Here is an 18458-nt window from a genome sequence, read left to right on the forward strand (position 1 = left end):
ACATAAGTGTTAATGAAGAGAAACAGGAAATGTTCTTTCATGGAGAAACTATCAATATTTTTGTATTAAATGATGGTATAAGAATAAAGACTTGCTACAAAGCCCTCACTCAGAAAGCTGGTCTGCTTTGGAAATGAGCAATCCCAGCTGCGACTAAATCAACCAAACTAGGCATCACCAAAAATTATTAGGAGCATATTTTTCCTCAGCCTAACTGTTCTGCTTTATATATTATTCACTCAGCCAGCTGCAAAGCTCTCTCCCATTCTTGGTGATTTCAACAGTAGTTGTTGGAGAAGCTTTTATACATTTAGAGTAGGTATATAAAAATATTTATAGCATTTAGTGTTTACACTACGTGGCCTTAAAAGAGAAATTTTTATATTTATCAAGCTTAAGCATAAGTTGGGCCCTACCCTGATGAAGAACATTCATATCCAAAATCTAAGGAATGTAAGCCAAAAATCCAAACTTTTTTCTCTTCATGGTTGTCTCTCCCCAGCTTTAAGTTCTCCCTCTTTCAGAATCCTATCTGGCACATGGAAGAGATATTTTCAATAAATCAATACTGTAATAAAAAAACGACTGTTTCTATGCACTCCACATATTAACTGAGTTTCTCTTATACAGATAAAATCATTCACCTTATGCTCTATACTTGACATTCATTTTTAATAAAAGAAGCATCAGGCAAAAATGTGAATCTAAAATATCACTATGTTAAATCTTGTCTGCTTTGGCATAATAACTAATCACTTAATTTGGTTTCAGAAAGAATGATAACATTTTGCTGTTTTTAAAGTATACTTTTGAAAAAGAACACCATCTGAAAGAAATGCTATGAGTATAAGGCATGTTAAATAATAACTATCATTTTTTATCAGCAAAATAAAAGGCTACTGTTTTCAGCAAGAATGAAATTAGCAGTTTATCCATGAAAAAATGTAAAAACCAAAGACAAACTATATGCTTTTTCCTAAAATCATTATAGCATAAATATCCCTTGTCATGGTTTAACCCCAGCCAGCAGCTAAGCACCACACAGCTGTTCACTCACTCTCCCACAGTGGGATGAGGGAGAGAACAGGAAAAGTGAGAAAACACATGGGTTGAGATACAGCCAGTTTCATAGGTAAAGCAAAAAACACACTCAAGCAAATCAATAAAGGAATTCATTCACCACTTCTCATGAGCAGGCAGGTGTTTGGTCATCCCAAGGAAAACAGGACTCCATCACATGGAATGGTGACTTGGGACAACAGATGTCATCACTCTGAACATGACCTCTTACTCCTTCCCCCAGTATTATATGCTGAGAATGACTCCATATGGTATGGGATATCACAGTGGTCAGTTGGAATCAGCTGTCCTGGCTGTGTCCCCTCCCAGTTTCTTGTGCACCCACAGCCTACTTGCTGCAGAAGGTTGACAAATAGAAAAGGCCTTCAGGCTGTACAAGCACTGCTCAGCAGTATGGAAAACATTCTTGAATTAACAACACTCTTCCCAGCAAAAATCCAAAACACATCCCTATATTAGCTACTGTGAAGAAAATTCTCTCTATTCCAGCCAAAGCAAACACATTCCTGTAGCACCTGTATGGAAAATAATGCATACCTGATAAAACTGCTTGCCAGTACATGTACAAACAAAGAACAAATTACCCTCCAAAATTTTAACAGGAGAATTTTCAAAACCAATATTTTGTCTCACTCCATGAAATTAGTTGAAAGAGAAGGGAAAGCATAAGAGACTCATTGAGCAATACCAGCAACCAAAAAATATCTGCATGTTCTGCTAAATACCCTCACCCCAAAATGGGCTTTGCTAATTTGGGGATAGCCCTCCTTACAGAAGCTATAACTTGAATCACAGTGTTTTGAGCAAAGCTCTGTTCTTTTTTGATATAAACAACACTGAAGAGTTGCACAAGGTGTAGAGTTCCAAAAAATACAGTCAATCAACATCATTACAGCATATGCCTTCACTTCATACCAACTACTTACCCAGATGTTTCCATCTTGGTGGTATGGTTTCCAGTTTCTCCCTGTATCACTGTAGAGCATCCGATATTGAGTTACCCAGTCAGAGCTGCTGTACCTGCCTTGAGTTGCAATAGCACTGATCTGCTTCCTGTTCCCAAAATCCACTTGCAGCCATTGGTAATGATCACTGTCTGATGGAGACCAACCTCCTGCACCTGTTGTGTTGTAACAGAAGAGAGATTTAGATCTCAGGCAGTTGCTTTGATGTGAATTCATTGTGAAGATGCTGGTTGCTGGAAGTCAGCCCAGCTGAGAGGAACGGAATAGCAAAAAAATTTGAACACATATGAAAGAAATATGAGTTCCTACTTTTAAAAGAATGCAGAACAAACTTTAGCACAGGCTTTAGGTACATTAACTCTGTTGCCCCAATCCTATTTTGATATTTACATAATTACAATGACTTAGTGGGATGCCTGCTAACCAATCAATGCCTTCATAATGCCTTCATAATGCCTTAATTACAGTTTATTATTTTTGGCCGAATTATAATTGTTCAAGGGTTGACCAATTTGCCATGAAGTCCTTTGTCAGAGTAAGGCACAAATCAATAAAAATTTTTGCATTTTCTTTGCCTTTTCAATAACATTTCAAGTTGAAGAGATAATACAGAAAAAAAAAAAAAAAGCAAGGAAATAAGAGCTAGATCTCTACTTTTCTATGTTTCACTGTGTCCAAACTGAAAGATCTACCAGACAAATTTAGAAAGGAATAGGTACTTCAGGGCTAGATCCAGTTTTGATCTGCTCGTTGTAAAATCTGTCACAGATTACACTGGCAGATGCCTTACACAAGTGTTATTGCTCTTTATGGGTCTATGAATTAACTTGACAGTAATACTATTAATATTCTTCTCAGCCACTAGACTACATTAAACTGTTCTAAATAAAGAAGGCCAGTGATGCATAGATAAATATAGTATTGAGACATTAATGCAATTTCTTATTCTGAAATAAAAATATTAAGGGGAAAACTGTATTAGGATTCTTCAGAGAATAATAAAATTTCTCAGATAGATATTATAATGATATATCTATTATAATGGTAAGTACTAGGAAATAAATGAAATAAAAAAACTCATCTATCAAAACAGAGAAAAAGTGGAATATCATTCCCTTTATCATCATAACAGACATTAATACACAGAAAACAAAATGTTTACAGACTTGATGTGATTTACAGGGGTTTTATTTTGCTTTTAGCTTTGAACCAAATAAATGTCTTGGCACACCACCAAATCATGTAGTCTAGTCCATGGGCCAATTTTCCTTGCTTTTAATTTCACTTATATGCTTCAATTGATGTCAAAAGCCTTGCCTGCCCGCCAAAGAAGAAACTTTGCTATACTGCATCTTATATACTCCCATCATTAGGCGGCAGCATTGCCTCAGTCTTAAGCAACCCTAAAACTCATTCAGCTGCTACAGGTGTTAACCTTTGCAGGTCATTGGACATTATAATGTTGTCATATCAACAGGATGATCTGATGCCTTAAGTGGTTGCCTTTCATTGTAATTAAGAGTGTAGCACTACACCAATGACAACTAATTTGTTAAAATTTTCAAGATTTGCAATAGATGCTTTCTCACTGCTCTACCCAGCAAAGTAAACAGGATACTTTAGCTGTAGGGAATAGTTAAATGCTCTTTAAAACAAACCCAAAAAACACCCTTACTGAAAAGCACTTGCAGCAAAAAAATTCCTGCACATTCCCAAATGCAAATTACCTCTAGTTTTGCAGAGAAAGGTACCTGATCACTCAAAAAAAAATTCAGCTTCTTCATAACTACTATGCATGGAGATTGGAACAGTCAGCTCTACATACTTCTTGTAATAGCAGAGATGATGTTTCCTCTCCCTATCCTAAGATCCTCATCAAATTGACGTATCTGAGACTGATGGAACACAAAAAAATTTGCCACTGTACAAAAGCCATCTTTGTAAAAAAAACTTTGGTGGCTACAAAAAAAAAAAACAAAAAAAGGTTCAAATGTGAGCATTTTTAAAAAACATTTATGAAAGACAAAGTTAAAGAGTCAATCACTAAAATTTCCTTCATCAGTGCAATTGTTGAGAAAGTATGACATACTATAGTGCTATGAAGGTTAAAATAGATGTTCTGGTTTTTACACTTTTTACTTATGCAGGAGATTTACATTAATCCAGGAGATTTTTGTTAAGCACATTTAAAGGAAAAGACTTCGAAGCATAACAAAATATAATTTCTTTATTTAGTACATTCATGTTACTGAGACAGGATTTTGTCTTTCTGTAATTGTTAAACAGTCACTGTAAATTGCAACTAGGTTTTAAAGAATCTTCACCTACAAATCCTTGGAAAAGTTTGTAAAAATTGAGTGCTAGCCCTCCTTTTCTTGGTTATTTATTTTTATGTAAGAAAAGTTGGAAAGCATATTTCACATCATGCTTAAGAAAAGTTAGAGAAATGTGACACAGTAGTCACATCTAGACTGTGAGATAGAAACACTGGCATTGCAAGACAGACTGCCCTAGAACCGTTTCTAACAACCAAGAGACAAGACTTCTTGTCAATGTTGCAAAGAGCAGCAAACAATATTATCCCATATCTCAGTTTTAGATTTGCCTTCTGGCTCTTCCAAGCCAGAAGTAAAGGAATAAATAGTCGAAAGGATGAAGGAGAAACACGCTGCATTACAGCTAAATGTGCTGCTGAGCAGACCAGCATAGTAAGGGAATGGTGGTCAATCTGAGTGCACAGGGCAGTCCTCAGCCAGTCACCAGAAGCAGCCTGTGAGGATCAATTAAAATTGTCCTCTTCCATTTTGATTCACCAAGATATGTAATTTGGGGGAGAGGACTACTTTGTTAATTTTGTTGCTGATACATGTAACCTCCAGTGGTTCAAGGATCCTTTTTATTTTTATTATTTTTTTTAGATGCATGCTCTAAATAGATTATGAAAATGTTATATTACATACAAATTTCCCCACAGTGCAATCCTGAAACAGCCCAAATTCACTGGAGGAATTTAAGTGCATTTGTGTCTCCATTCAATCTAAGCAGGTACAAAAACCTCACATCCCCATAAATGTGCACATGCTTACAATTCCACATATCATGAAATATTTTGTTGAATAAATCCCAGCTTCTTCACCAGAATTCAGAAGCTGGTGTGATACTGGATTGGGAAAAGAGGAGTTACTGATAAATAATATATTTTGCCTTTTTAAAGGAGTGAGGAATTTGGAAATCAAACCTAATTTCCACAATATGTCATTATTTTTTAAATAAAGAGAATTTTATGGCCAATATCTTATGAAAGGATAATGAATTATCTTTAGGGAAGGATCAAAATGACAGCAATGTTAGTAGTTTTCAGGGAACTTTACATCATACTGAAACTACAGTAGTATATTAAATCTGTTGAGTAATTTCTATTCAGTGCTATTATTCACACTTTGGTGTAAACTGTTCATTTTTAATCATTTTTAATAGCTATAGGCTATATCCTGATTTTTATTACATTTATTATTTGCACTTTTTATTATGGTAGAAAAATAGGCACTGGAGACATGTTTTTTCGTACAATGCTCCCTTTAATTCATGTACTGCCTTTTAACAACAAATAGCACAATATACTATGAAATCAATAAGAGTTAAAATTAGAAGTAGATTAGAGCTTAAAAAATTGTTTTAAAGATACTAAACAGATGCATATAATACAGTTGACTTTCCTTAAAAAAGGTAAGGAGCATTTATGGAGTTTTTTGGTAGTAAAGGTACAATAAATTCAATTGCAGACAATATCTGCTTCCTATTTTTATTTTTATGCTATCCCAGAATTTAATGTGATTAAACATATTCAACCAGTCATCAGCCAAAATAATTCACCCAGTGACATGAACCAAAAGAGTCACTGGATACTCTGATTTATACCATATAGCACTTTACACTACACACAGGACAACTCATTTCACCTTGAGCAAGAATGACTGCACATGAATTTTTGTTAATAGAGAACTCCAAGTTCAACAAGAGTAAAGTCAGCACTGAGCATGTGGCCCAAGTATCTTTGAGGACCCAAGAAACTTTCTTGTGCATAAAAGCCTATAAGTCTCAATCAACAAAGCCAGCAAGAGCATACCTGTGGTAAAAGTCAGCTATGAAAGATTTCATAGAGCTTTATTTTCAAAACAAGTAATTGGATCTGCTCCTACTGCAGATCGACCAAACTACTGAAACAAACACTCATGATAAGGCTTATTATGCAGAAGATGTAAAACTGTATTCCGAATGCTAAGAACTTGTAAAAGTGGAAATTGTTAATGATTTTGCACCAAATAAAAACAATTGCTAACAAACAGTATTAGCTTCATTACAAGACTTGAAGTTCAAAGACTTAATTTTTTTAAATTAGGAATATTCCAATGCATTTCATGTTTTTACTGCATTTTATTCCACAGGTTCATTCTGTGGAACAGCAAGCAGCATGAAAAACATAGTCTATCTCTGAATTACACATGTAAAAAACAACACAATCTATTTCTAGGAGTATAAAGAATTTATGTCAACATGGGCCTATTTTTTCATATATAATTTCTTCTTTTTAATTAATTACACATTTCAGCTCCCTATTAAAAGTTGGGGAGTGACTTACCTCCCCTGGGAGTGACTTACCTCCCCTTTACTGCCCAAAAAGACAGCCAATATGATGAGTTAGACTTACTTTCTTATCATTCCCTATGATGAATTGTCAGTAAGCAGCAAAGCTGGGATAGGCTCACAGATTTTATATTTTGATACGAACTGTCATAGGCTATTGAGTTTACAGATCTATAAGAAGGGGGACACTGATGAGTTTTGAAAATGTCTGTTCCATTTCAGTTAGAAATCATTCTTTTGAAAATTTTGAACTTCCATTTTCATTCATGATGAAAACTGGAAACATTAATTTGCACTGGAAGAATCCATTCTTTAGTCTCACTTGTTCATCACTCCCTACTTCAAATCACAAAATTAAAAATATCAGTACTGCAGTAAGTCTAGTGTCCTACTCTTTTCAAATCAGTAATAAAAAAGTTTCAATGACATGAATTAAAAATAAGAGGATCCTTACTCAGAAATTTCATTAGACAGCAAATTATAGATGTGGGATGTAAGTTTTGTTGTAGTTACAATTCAGGGGATTATTTTATCTAATCCTAGAATAATTCTATAGCCTTTCAGCAAGGAAACAAAAAATACGCTTTTTTTAATGATTATGTAATAACAGCCTGAAACATTCCTAGGGTTTGAATCTTCTTATTTGTATGGGAAAACCACAACATAATCTTTCAATGAGAAATAACATTTTCTAGGTCACTGCAATAGCATGAAATCAATACTGTTTGATACCTTGCTATTTTCCAAGACATTGCTTGTCATTCCGCTACATAAAAGATAAATCAAGACCAAAAAGAAATTTTTGAAACACTGAGATCATTCATTTACTGCACTTCAGAGAAAATATGGGAAGCCATTTTCTACAGTACCCTAGAAAACGAGACCCAAACTTCTAAATGGCATAAATATACCTGCACTGTTTGTCACCATCGCAGTTAAGTAGGACATCAATGGAGGTTTTCATTTTTGCCTTGTCTTCCTCTGTCCATTTTATAATACAGTGTAGATAAAGACATTACTCAAAGAAAATAAAATGCTTCCAGCTGTGAGACCCCCAACACAGGAAGGATGTGGAGCTATTGAAATAAATTCAGAGGAAGTCACAAGATGCTCAGAGGGCTGGAGCACATCTCCTATGAAGACAGGCTGAGAAAGCTGGGATTGTTCAGCCTTGAAAAGAGAAGACTTTGGGGTGAATTAATTGTAGTCTTCTAGTGCCTGAAGGGAACCTACAAGAAAGATAGAGAGAGACTTTTTCCTAAGAGTGTGTAGTGACAGGACAAGGGGGAATGGCTTCAAACTGAAAGAGAGTATATTTAGGTTAGACATTAGGAAGAAATTCTTTACACCTAGGCTAGTGAGACACTGCAATGAGTTGCCCAGAGAAGCTGTGGATGCCCAATTCCTGTCAGCGTTCAAGGTCAGGCTGAACGGGGCTTTCTGGTCTGGTAGAAGGTGTTGAAACTAGATAACCTTTAAGGTCCCTTCCAATACCAGAACATTAGAGTGGGTCTTGCCACACTGAGAAAAGTTATGCTTATACAGAAATCTTGGATGATTGAAGACTTTGCACTTCAAGCTGCTTTGAGGGAGGGTCGCATTTACCATGTATTTAGTAGAGTCCTCCAACAAAGAAGCTCCAGTCCTCATACAGGGCTTCACTTCTAATTGAAGCAATCTTTCCCTGATACGGGCATGGACAAACATTTATTTCCTCATCACAAACAGCATGTATTTGTTTATTTCTTGTATCCATCTGCTGTTCTAGCTAAATTTGGATTTATAATCCATTCCCTATCTTCAGGGTAGGGATTTGCTTTTGCATTTTTGAAAAGCTCTTCTTTTTAGCACATAACAGTAGGGATGCATTTGCAGACATGACCATGTAAAATACCGATTGTGGGCAAATAACAAACATTCTGCTTCAGAAGAAGAAAAAGTTGATATTTAGAATGTAAAAAATACTGAGAAAATAGCAGCATGAGAGACTAAGAGAACAAAAATGAAGACTATATATCTTCTTCTCTAGAATTCACTATTAGAATTTACTCCAAATCAAACCATATTTACTAGAAACTGGCAAATTAGATCCAACCTTTGACCTACTTCTCCATGAATTTCAAAAGCTTTCTAGAAGTGCAGCAAAAATTAAGAGCCACTAAGCTCTGAAGCTCTAAGTTCCCTATAAAATACATCTAATAAAACTCATTTTGCAGGAGTAGAAGATTGGAAAGATCCAATATTCATTCCTAAAATTAGCCTTCCTTCATAGCAGCTGAAAGATGCAAGCCTATAAAGGGGGTATGCTTTTCATTTCTTTAAACTACCAAAAAACAACTTTTTTCCAATTTTGGTGGAGGAGAGTAAGGATCAGACCTTATTCATTTTAGCAAATACTACTTTTTGGACATTGTTCGACTAATTTTAGAAGACTTGCCTTCTAGTAAAATAATAGATAGGGTGTCTGTGTGTGTAAAAACCCTAATTATATTTCTTAAAATTATTTTATTTTCATTTAAAAACCTGAAAGTTAAAAGTAGAAATAACCCAAGGGACAGCAGTACTTATCAGGATACAGCCCACATAGGTCTTTTTTAAAAGAACATTAAAATCACTATATTATTTTTTAAATCCCAATAGATCTTTCTTACAGTAAATGCAATTAAAATAAATCCCTTGATGTAGTGTCTGCTTCTTAATACCCACTGCCTCCTAGTATATCTTAACTGAGCACACACCACATATGAACAGGGAATGAACAGTCAATCTGCCCTAAGGAACAGTAGTGATATCTAACAAAAATTGATGCAAAAGAGATCTCATTGTTGTCATTCACAGTTGTCAGATTCAAAAGTAGGGGAAAAAAAAGTCATAAACCTAAGGAGTCTCATATCCTGAATTCACTGTTGGGGAACAAACACTTTGCAGCTTTGGTTATTTTAATGAACACATCACTTTAAACTATGCCTTTCCCATCTGTTCTGCTTTCTAATTACATATGCAAAAAGAAGCTCATTCACAACTGCATCCTAATGGAATCTTAAACAAAACTTGGACGAGATTTAAATATTCTGTGCACATCATCTGTATTCAAGGCATCAAGCAGCTTCTTGTCCATGAGGTGTTCTTGTTTTCTGGGCGGAAAGTTGAGGCAAGCCAATGGATCGCTGGCCCCTGCCATACAAATCCCTTGCATACAAAATAACCACAGTGGCATACAAAAGACGAGGTAGAGAGTAGAGAGATGTCACTTTCCTCACATCACCTTTGCAAGTATCATGACACAAATCCCTCCTTGTATGTTTATGCATTGCAGCACTGGGGTTTTCCTGACAACTCGGGTCATATCCCTGGAAAGAACTAGCAAGTGTATAGTTAATGCATAGCAGATACTACCTCGGCAGTGTCTCTGCTGAGTAATTGAGCCCTGATTCGCAGATTCTTACCGAGATTTTAATGATGGTCAGATCACAAATAGCAAAGTTTTACTGACTGTGACTGAATAGCATTCAATACAAAATACATCACTTTAAAATACAGATATGAGCTCATTACAACACTTCCTTGTAACTGCTGTGATCCTTCCTTAGTAGAGATGCCAGAGAAAAAGGAATTAAGGTATTCCAGCACCTGATTTATACCATTGCTGATTCTCAGCAATGAGATGCCTAAGCATTTTAGTCACCTAAGTCATCCTGTTCCTATTTAGTTGAGCCCACAAATTGTTGGAAGGCAAAGCTGAGTTACTGAAAGTTATACCATGGTGTTCTAGCCTATCTTAATTTTTTTCCCTCAAATGATTGCACATGAAAAATGATTAAATTGTATAATTCAGGTTTACATATCTTGTTCTATGTCAAGTCTTCAGCTGTAAAAGACAAAAGCTGAGCCTCTAGTCTTACAGAGACTTGCTGTGTGGCATCCTGTAGGGAACACAGTTTCTGCCACTGTGCTTCAGTACATACCAGTGTTCTAGTGATGTGCAAAAAACTCTCTCGTTTTTCTATCTATGTTTTTCAACTGCAAATCTCCTGGTCTGTGTCTCCCACAAGAAAATCCCCCTTGAAATGCCACGCTCCTGGCATACTCCCTCCAGCTCTTTCAGGCATTTAAAGAGTCTTAGCCCAGCAAGCAAAAAAAAAAATTACCCGGCTCCTGACATTAAATACAGTGAAGTCCAGCTCCCTTAATGATTGCCAACAGTCAACCTCTGCTGGCTGTACTCATGATTGCAACACCCACTTGGGCTCAGCTCCTGGACTGCTACAGAATCTGAAAACCACACACGTTTTCCCTGTTACTGTTTTTACATTTCTACCAGTTTGTTGTTCTTCCTGATGTTCGTGTGGTTTGGGGTTTTTAGTTTGCTTGGTTTTTTATAAGGTTCTACTTTTGAGATTGGCAAGAAAGAATCCATTCAGGAATATATTCAGGTTGAAGACTCTTCCCTACTGTTTCCTATCCAGGCTAAACCTGCCTTTCCTCTATATACTTTTCCATCTGCTCAAAATTTCAAACCTGAATTCCCATTTTACAGGAATTTATGAGAAGCTGGTCTCAACCCAAATGGTGAATTCTCAAAACTCAAAATTGTTAATAAAGCAGTCTGAAATGTTCCTCTCTTCTTGAGTGGTAAAATCACTGTGCATTTCGGTAATTTTCCACAAAAAAAATTGTAAACGAAGCTAATGAATTTTCATACAGAGGTTCTCATCCATGGAACAAAATTACTGAAAGTAAAAAAAATAAATCAGCCATTGCAACTGAAATTTTCTGAATAGCCAAAAAGAGTTCTCTGAATCTTTTCCATATGCAAATTGCCTAGAAAAATGAACAGTTAGAGGGAGATATACTATCCTCTTATTTGTGTCAATGTGGTATTGACCCAATCCTGAGAAAAGGACAACGCTCTTTCCTGTCTGCCTCATTGATTAGCCACTGCTTCCAAATGCTTCTGTAAATCAGACCTTGCTCAAGATATCACAGGAGCTCTGATATCACCAGGGCCACACATGAATACAAGCTACTGGTACTGCTCAGTCTGTCCCAGTAAATGTGCTTAATTCTACTGGTTTTTCCTTCAGCAAGCAGGAGCACAGAATTGTGAAATATTGAGAGATGACTTTTTAAATCTAATGTACAGCTGATTCAAGGGGTTTGTGGCATTTTCTGTTTTAGCAAAGCTAAAAGAAAATTTTTTTTCATTAATGCATCTATTGCAAGCAGTACCGAGATCCTTATCCTTTCTCTCCATTAAGAAAATATATTCCATTTTTAAAAACTACTCTGTATTATATCCATTTTAGTGATGAAAGCTCATATCACAGCTTTTATTTTGCTAATAGCAAAACATTTATTGATATCATATGCAGAGTTGCAACAACATGGGAGGAACAACTTTATTCTCTATTTTAATTTGCAAAATAATATGTTCATTTCAAGATAGGACTATACTACAGTAGAATTCAGCTTTTTAGGGCAGCAATTTGCCTGAGGTCTATGGTAAACTACTAATAAATAATGATGATTCCCTAATGAATTTATACTCCTTGGAGCCAAAACATAGCACTGTATACAAAAATCATTATAATCATGTGAGACTATATGAGGGGGAAAAGAAAAAAGCCAGCAGAAGATATAACACTAATAAAAGTATCCGTGCTCTTACCAGTGGCATCAAATGTTAATTTACCGTCATGGGATTAACTAATCTGATACATTTTAGGCACTAATCAGGGTAAGAAATTCTGCTAGGATTTTTATTCAATATAAATTAATGAGAACTCAAAGTTCATTCAGCAGAGCATTTCAAAAATTGCACTATAATAAATTAAAAGCCCCAAATTCACACTCCAACCCTTCTTTTTAAAATTTTAACCCACAGAAGGGACAAGAATATGGAAATGTTAGATTTAGAGTAGGAAGGTTCAACATATAGAGGCTGGGGAAGGATTCAAAGCAGGATTTAACTTCAGGTATCCTGAATCACCTTCACTTCTCCCCCTGCCTCCGTTAGCCCTCTAACACTCTTAGGATGGCATGGCTCCCTAGGCTGAAATTAATCTCTCTGCAGCTTCCACACTCTTCATTTAAGCTCTTGAGGCTACAGATTGAAATACTTGTTCTGAATGCAGTCTTTTCAACATTGTCAGTCAGGATTCAACACTGCTGAGAAGAAAAAAGAATTTTGCATGTCTAGACTAACTCAATATATCCACTCCCCCAACCAAAGAAAAAAAAACAAACTACCACCTCAAACAGCTAGACTGCAGATTGGACCTAAGTAATTTCTGTTGGTACAGAGCAGCACTTGGCAGATGAGGAAACAACCACAGCTACAAAAGGAGTACTCAAGACAGAAATCATCTGACTTGGCAGAAGCAATGCTCAGGCAAGAAAAGACCTAAGTTAGGATAAAAATAGCTTTAGTTTGTGTGTGTGTAAGCTGCTGTAACACATCATTTGCCTCACACAGACAACTGTGAAAATAAACAGTATTCTGAAACTTTATGAGAAATACTGTATGGCTAAAGCTAATAATTTCTCCTACTTCACCATAAATGTGCAACCCAGGGTTCTTTCCTCATAGAGCTTGCTGCTCTGACCTTACAGGACTTACATCATTCTCTTCTTGAATAAAGCTCATGGTTTTTCCTGCATGCTGAAACAAGCAAATCTTACTAGCAGTCTTCAAGGAAATTTCTGCCTGCTGAGCCTAGACAAGGAAACAGTACTGCAGCTCAAGATAAATTGTCCAGGAACATCCATGCAACTGTATGACAGCTTTTCCATGCTCTCCTGATTCACTTTTATATTGAAGAAAGCCACTTATCACAGACAGTTGGTGTTACTCTGCTTTCAGCTATGGATACAATTCCTACTGAAGACAGAGGGACTTTCCTTATGGCAGAAGCCCAGGAAATAAGTATGCAGCAAGAGCTTATAAAGCACTAAAGTATCTAAATCACTACTTCTGTAAAAATTGAATCCTATGATTATTGTGCCATAAAAATGTTTTAAACCGGCAAAACCACATAGCTTAAGAAGGGTAAGTAAGATATGATAATTGTTTCTATTATGGTTAGAATATAGGATTAAATACAGGTTTTTGGAAAGAATGAAAGAAAAAAAATATATGCTGTTAATTGTGGGTTTAAAAGCATCTTATCCCATAATTTAGCTTCTGATTTGGCAATGTTAATTAAGCATCAAAAAATCAGAGTCACCTAAAAGATCTAGCTAATGCTTATGAAGCCATTGAAAGTTTTTTTCTTTTTTATTTTTTATTACTACAATGAATTTCTTTTTCCTTATTAGTAGAAGCAAAGTATCATTTGGAGGAAGAAAGTTTTATTTGCTGTAGATTTTACAAAGCAAATTTGCCACAAATGTTAGTCCAGTAAGAACATTTATGCCCATAACTATATTAATTTTATATATCAAAATGTATAATATATCACAAACTATTCCTGACACACTCCAAAAAACTGGGCTGACTGCATCCCACTGTACTGCCCTTCCAGCAGGTGTCTATTAAAACCAGATATTAAAACTTTGCATGAAATTAAGGTATCCAATCTGGAGACGTTCTGAATTTGTTCAAAGAATATGGCACCCACTTTCTGATCCTAATTTTGTGGATTGTAATACACTCCTGCCACAATGTCACCTCTCACTGGCTTCTCCTTGGATCCTGACACACAACATCTCAATGACAGGCACAGCTCTACTTTCCCAGGCTGCGTGCATCACTTCAAAAGTATTTCTTTGCTGTTTTTCTCCTCCTGATGCCTCCTGTTTTTGCAGCTTTTGTTTTCTAACCCCAGAAACCACTTTGCCATTCAACTGGGGCTTGTAATTTTCCTGTGCTACCCTAAATTCAGTGGAGGACCAAAAAATTAGGGAGCGGGAGCACTCATCCTGTGAGGAGAGACTGAATGACCAGGCCTTGTTCAACCTTGAAAAGAGATGGGATGAGGTAATATTGTATAATCTGACTGTCTTGCACAGGCTAAGGTATTTCACATTATCAAGATCATAAAAGAAGGGCCTTCCTCCCTCAAAGCTTTCCTACTCTCCTTAAATAAGAACATCCAATCTACAGGGGCTCAAATCTTTCCTGAAATTCTGTTGCTAAATTTGCCAAGTCAGGTAATATTTCTGCTCTAGAAAACAACTCAATAATAAATCCTCCCAATTTTGCACACTTGCTTTTTTATTTTGCCTTTTAAAAAAACCCTGCTCTGTATTGCATGATCAGCACTAGCAACTATTTTCTGCATCAGGACAATACATTAACTTTCCATATGACATTGACCTCTACTTATTCATTATATCACTTGATATTATATTTCTTAAGAATTCTTGCTATTGGGAAATCTTACTGCCATGGAAGTGGATTTCTTCCAGTTTCATATTTTCCTACCTGATATCTCATGGTCAACAATCTCCACTTTTTTTCTGAATAAGTATTTTTGAGAAGTAGTAGGGTTGCCCTACAAAACCCCCCAAAATACACAAAAAACTGACATGAGCCCCCAGAGACGAGAAACATACAGTGAATTTCTTGAATTAATTCTGGAAGAAAAAGTAGAAATGGGCACAAGAAGAACAGAAAATTAGATATTAACTTTCAAACTCTTGTCTTGTAAAGGAAGTTATGGATTAATACCATGGATTTGAAGAAGAAAAATTATAATACATTAAAAGCAAAGTTTATCACAAAACATTTACCAATAGTTTCACAAAGGAGTCAGTGAAATGGGCCTAGAAAAAAAGTCATCTTCCTTCAGCAGTCTTTTGCTTGCATCAGTGAAAAAATACTAGAGTCACAAAAATAAGAGCTGGTTCAGCTTGCCCTATAACAGATGCAATGCCATCTTGCTATCTTTATCAATATTTTGCTACAAGGTCTAAAATTCAGAATATTGTGCTCACAGCTCATTGCAGTGAGTAGTGTCAGTATCTGCACAATGACCTTAGAAGAGACATGAGTGCATCTTGTGGAACCAGACAATGAGATCAGCAACGTGCAAAATCACATGTTGGGTTTACAAACTCACTTAAAAATCTGAAAGATAACTGGGATTTAATTGTCTTCATTAAAGATCAGGAAAAGAAAAATCATACTTGATTCTTAATCAGCAAAACAATGTGGGGAAGTATTCTGGATACAACATTTATCAGGGTTTTAAGTTTCTACCCATCTTTATTTACAGACTCAAAATTCCCAGTTCCATCTCCCAGCACAATGCATCTTTGGATCACAGCCAACATTTTAACATTCCTAGATCTTATCATAAAAGTCCTTGAACCCACAGTTATTAAAATAGTTTTAGTTGACACTGATTTTCTCCTGCTTTGAACAATTTTGCCTGACAAATTCATGTTTAAGGCTAGCATTGCCAAGCACCATGGAAAATGATCTAAAACAGTAGCTTGTGTCATGTTAACATCCCTGGAGCTACACTCATCTGCTAAAGGATTACATGCAAGTCAGAACATATTGTGTTACACTCTATCATGCCAGATCTGCAGTGACAAGTTTCTTCAACACTAAAGCTGAGTTTCTGAAATGACAAGCCTCAGGAATCAAGCAACTGCAAAAATCTCCATGTACATTCCAGAATTCCAAAATCACAGCAATTTTTATTACACATTTTTTAATCAGGCTGATGATCACTGCACACTGCCACAAACCTAACAATGCCTCTGCCACAGCCATCAGCTTTTTAATGTCTTAAAACCTTTTAAAAGTTTTCTTGGTGATCTTTCTCTTTATGATGTGATGTCACTTTCCATTAGCTATGAATAACTGTTGATGGAATTTGAGGTCATGGAAATGGGTGTGACACAGAAGGTACCAGTATTGCAATAGATTAAACATGTCCTTTTTGGTGAAGTTAAATTACCACACAACATAAAATGCAAACAAGCTCCTGAAATCTTCTCAACCTATGAAAGAACCCTTTCCATGGGAACAAGCTTTACGAGAAAATTGAAGTCCTTGAGCTCCTTATCCAGAGAAGGGAATTGGTTTTTTGTATCTACAAACGGCAAGTATCTTCATACCCCCTCTCCCATATCCAAACTTTATTGTGCTATTAAAGAGAATTTCTGGGCACTTACAGGGATTTTAATTGACTGTGCCAAATCACCAACAGAGACAAAAAAATTTCATGAAAAAATCCTTCTTTTTATAGGAGGATAATTGTTATAAAAGGTTAGCTTTCTCATTTGGAGTTTACCTTTTTTTATTTGGCATGAGCTCTTCTTTCAAAGGAATTCTTAGATAAATTGGTGAACTTCTTTATATAGCTTTATCTATCTATCTGGCAAAGGAGAGTTTGATGCTCAGATGCTCAACTCTATATTGTAGAATCACATTATATACTTCCAAGCAAACATAGTTAAAAAGAACAATATAATCCCTCCAGGAATAAAAAGAAATCAAATTCAGACATGGTACATTAGCTTAATAAAATCCAGGAAAGACATTTACGAACTCTCTGGCCTGAGGGTCCTTTTAGGAACAAACACAAATGATCCTGTTTTTTACATAATCTTCCTTCACTAGCACTATCTACAGTGCAACATATCCCTTCAATTTGAACCAGATAGGGCTATGACAACTGCACTTTAAAGTGTGTCCTAATTTTTCAAGAGCAGTTTTCTGAATTAGTTCTGTAGCCGCTGCATATCAATGAAGTTTTGTTTGAACAGATCTGAATTCATGTTATTCCTACCTTATGTTTTCCATATAAACTATAAGGAAAAAATACTGACACTCTCTCCGTTAAATATTAAAAACACAAAGGGATTTCTAGACTTGCCTAGAAAATTAACAAAATTTAGGGGCTCGGTTTTCCAATATACATTTACAAATCTATCTTTTCTCCTCTTTCCAATTTCATGGAATCTTCTATAGTTTAGCTCATTCCTATTCAATTTGCCAAAATACCTACAAGTTTTTACATCTTTAAAATCTTTAGTTTTCCTTTGTGGGGAGTAGGAAGGGGGAGCATATTTTAAATATAATTTGTCAGAAAGTTGCAAATACTCATTATTTGAAAGTCTGTCAATACTTACTAATACTACTGCTATTGATCAACATCAAAACTAAATCTAGGCCTAATTTTTTTAAAATTAAAGTCTTTTATAGACCCCACATTCAATCTATTTAAAAATATTTTCTTTGGCTGGTGCTGCTGATAGTTTAAAATCATCCATAAAAGCAGCCCCTATTATATTTCCAGTATTAACATTATATTTTAAATTATGCTATCAGCATCTTTTGGGACAGTATTATGGGCTTTGCCGATTTCTGTATCATAAGATGGAATTAGCATTTGTCAGATACAAAAGGAGAAAGCAGAATACTTAATAGTACCACCTCTGCTCAGCAAAGGCTTTCTGCATAAAACTAACAATGAGCTTCCAGTGTCACGAAAAAATAATGCCTATATTTAATTGAAAATTTTGGAAGTAAACCAGTCAATTTTTACTTGTTATAGATAATAAAGTACATAATTAAATTACTTTCTGTAATACATTCTAGCATCTTGACAGAAAGCTGAAATCTCACAGTGCCTTTTATTACTCTGATCAGTAGCATCCTGCTCCTTAGCTATAATATTTAGACCTCTTTAAAGTTCTTAGGGCAAATTTGCAAGATAAAAGCCATGATTACAGCCTTCAATTTACTTGCTTGTAATGTAATATATGGTAAGTTTCTGAAATAATTGTAAGCTTTATAGCTAAGCTTTCAGC

General features: G+C 35.6%; 1 protein-coding gene across 1 annotated transcript in view; it reads right to left on the reverse strand.

The window, feature by feature from the left end:
• The window catches only part of CNTNAP2 (contactin associated protein 2), a 1047354-nt gene that overhangs the window by 689336 nt on the left and 339560 nt on the right, over positions 1-18458 (reverse strand). The window contains exon 3 of the mRNA XM_069007741.1: positions 2007-2200. Within this exon, the coding sequence (XP_068863842.1) occupies positions 2007-2200 (194 nt within the window). The remainder of the gene's footprint in view (positions 1-2006; positions 2201-18458) is intronic.

This window comes from Aphelocoma coerulescens, chromosome 2, assembly GCF_041296385.1.
Source record: "Aphelocoma coerulescens isolate FSJ_1873_10779 chromosome 2, UR_Acoe_1.0, whole genome shotgun sequence".
In the NCBI taxonomy this organism is placed as follows: domain Eukaryota; kingdom Metazoa; phylum Chordata; class Aves; order Passeriformes; family Corvidae; genus Aphelocoma; species Aphelocoma coerulescens.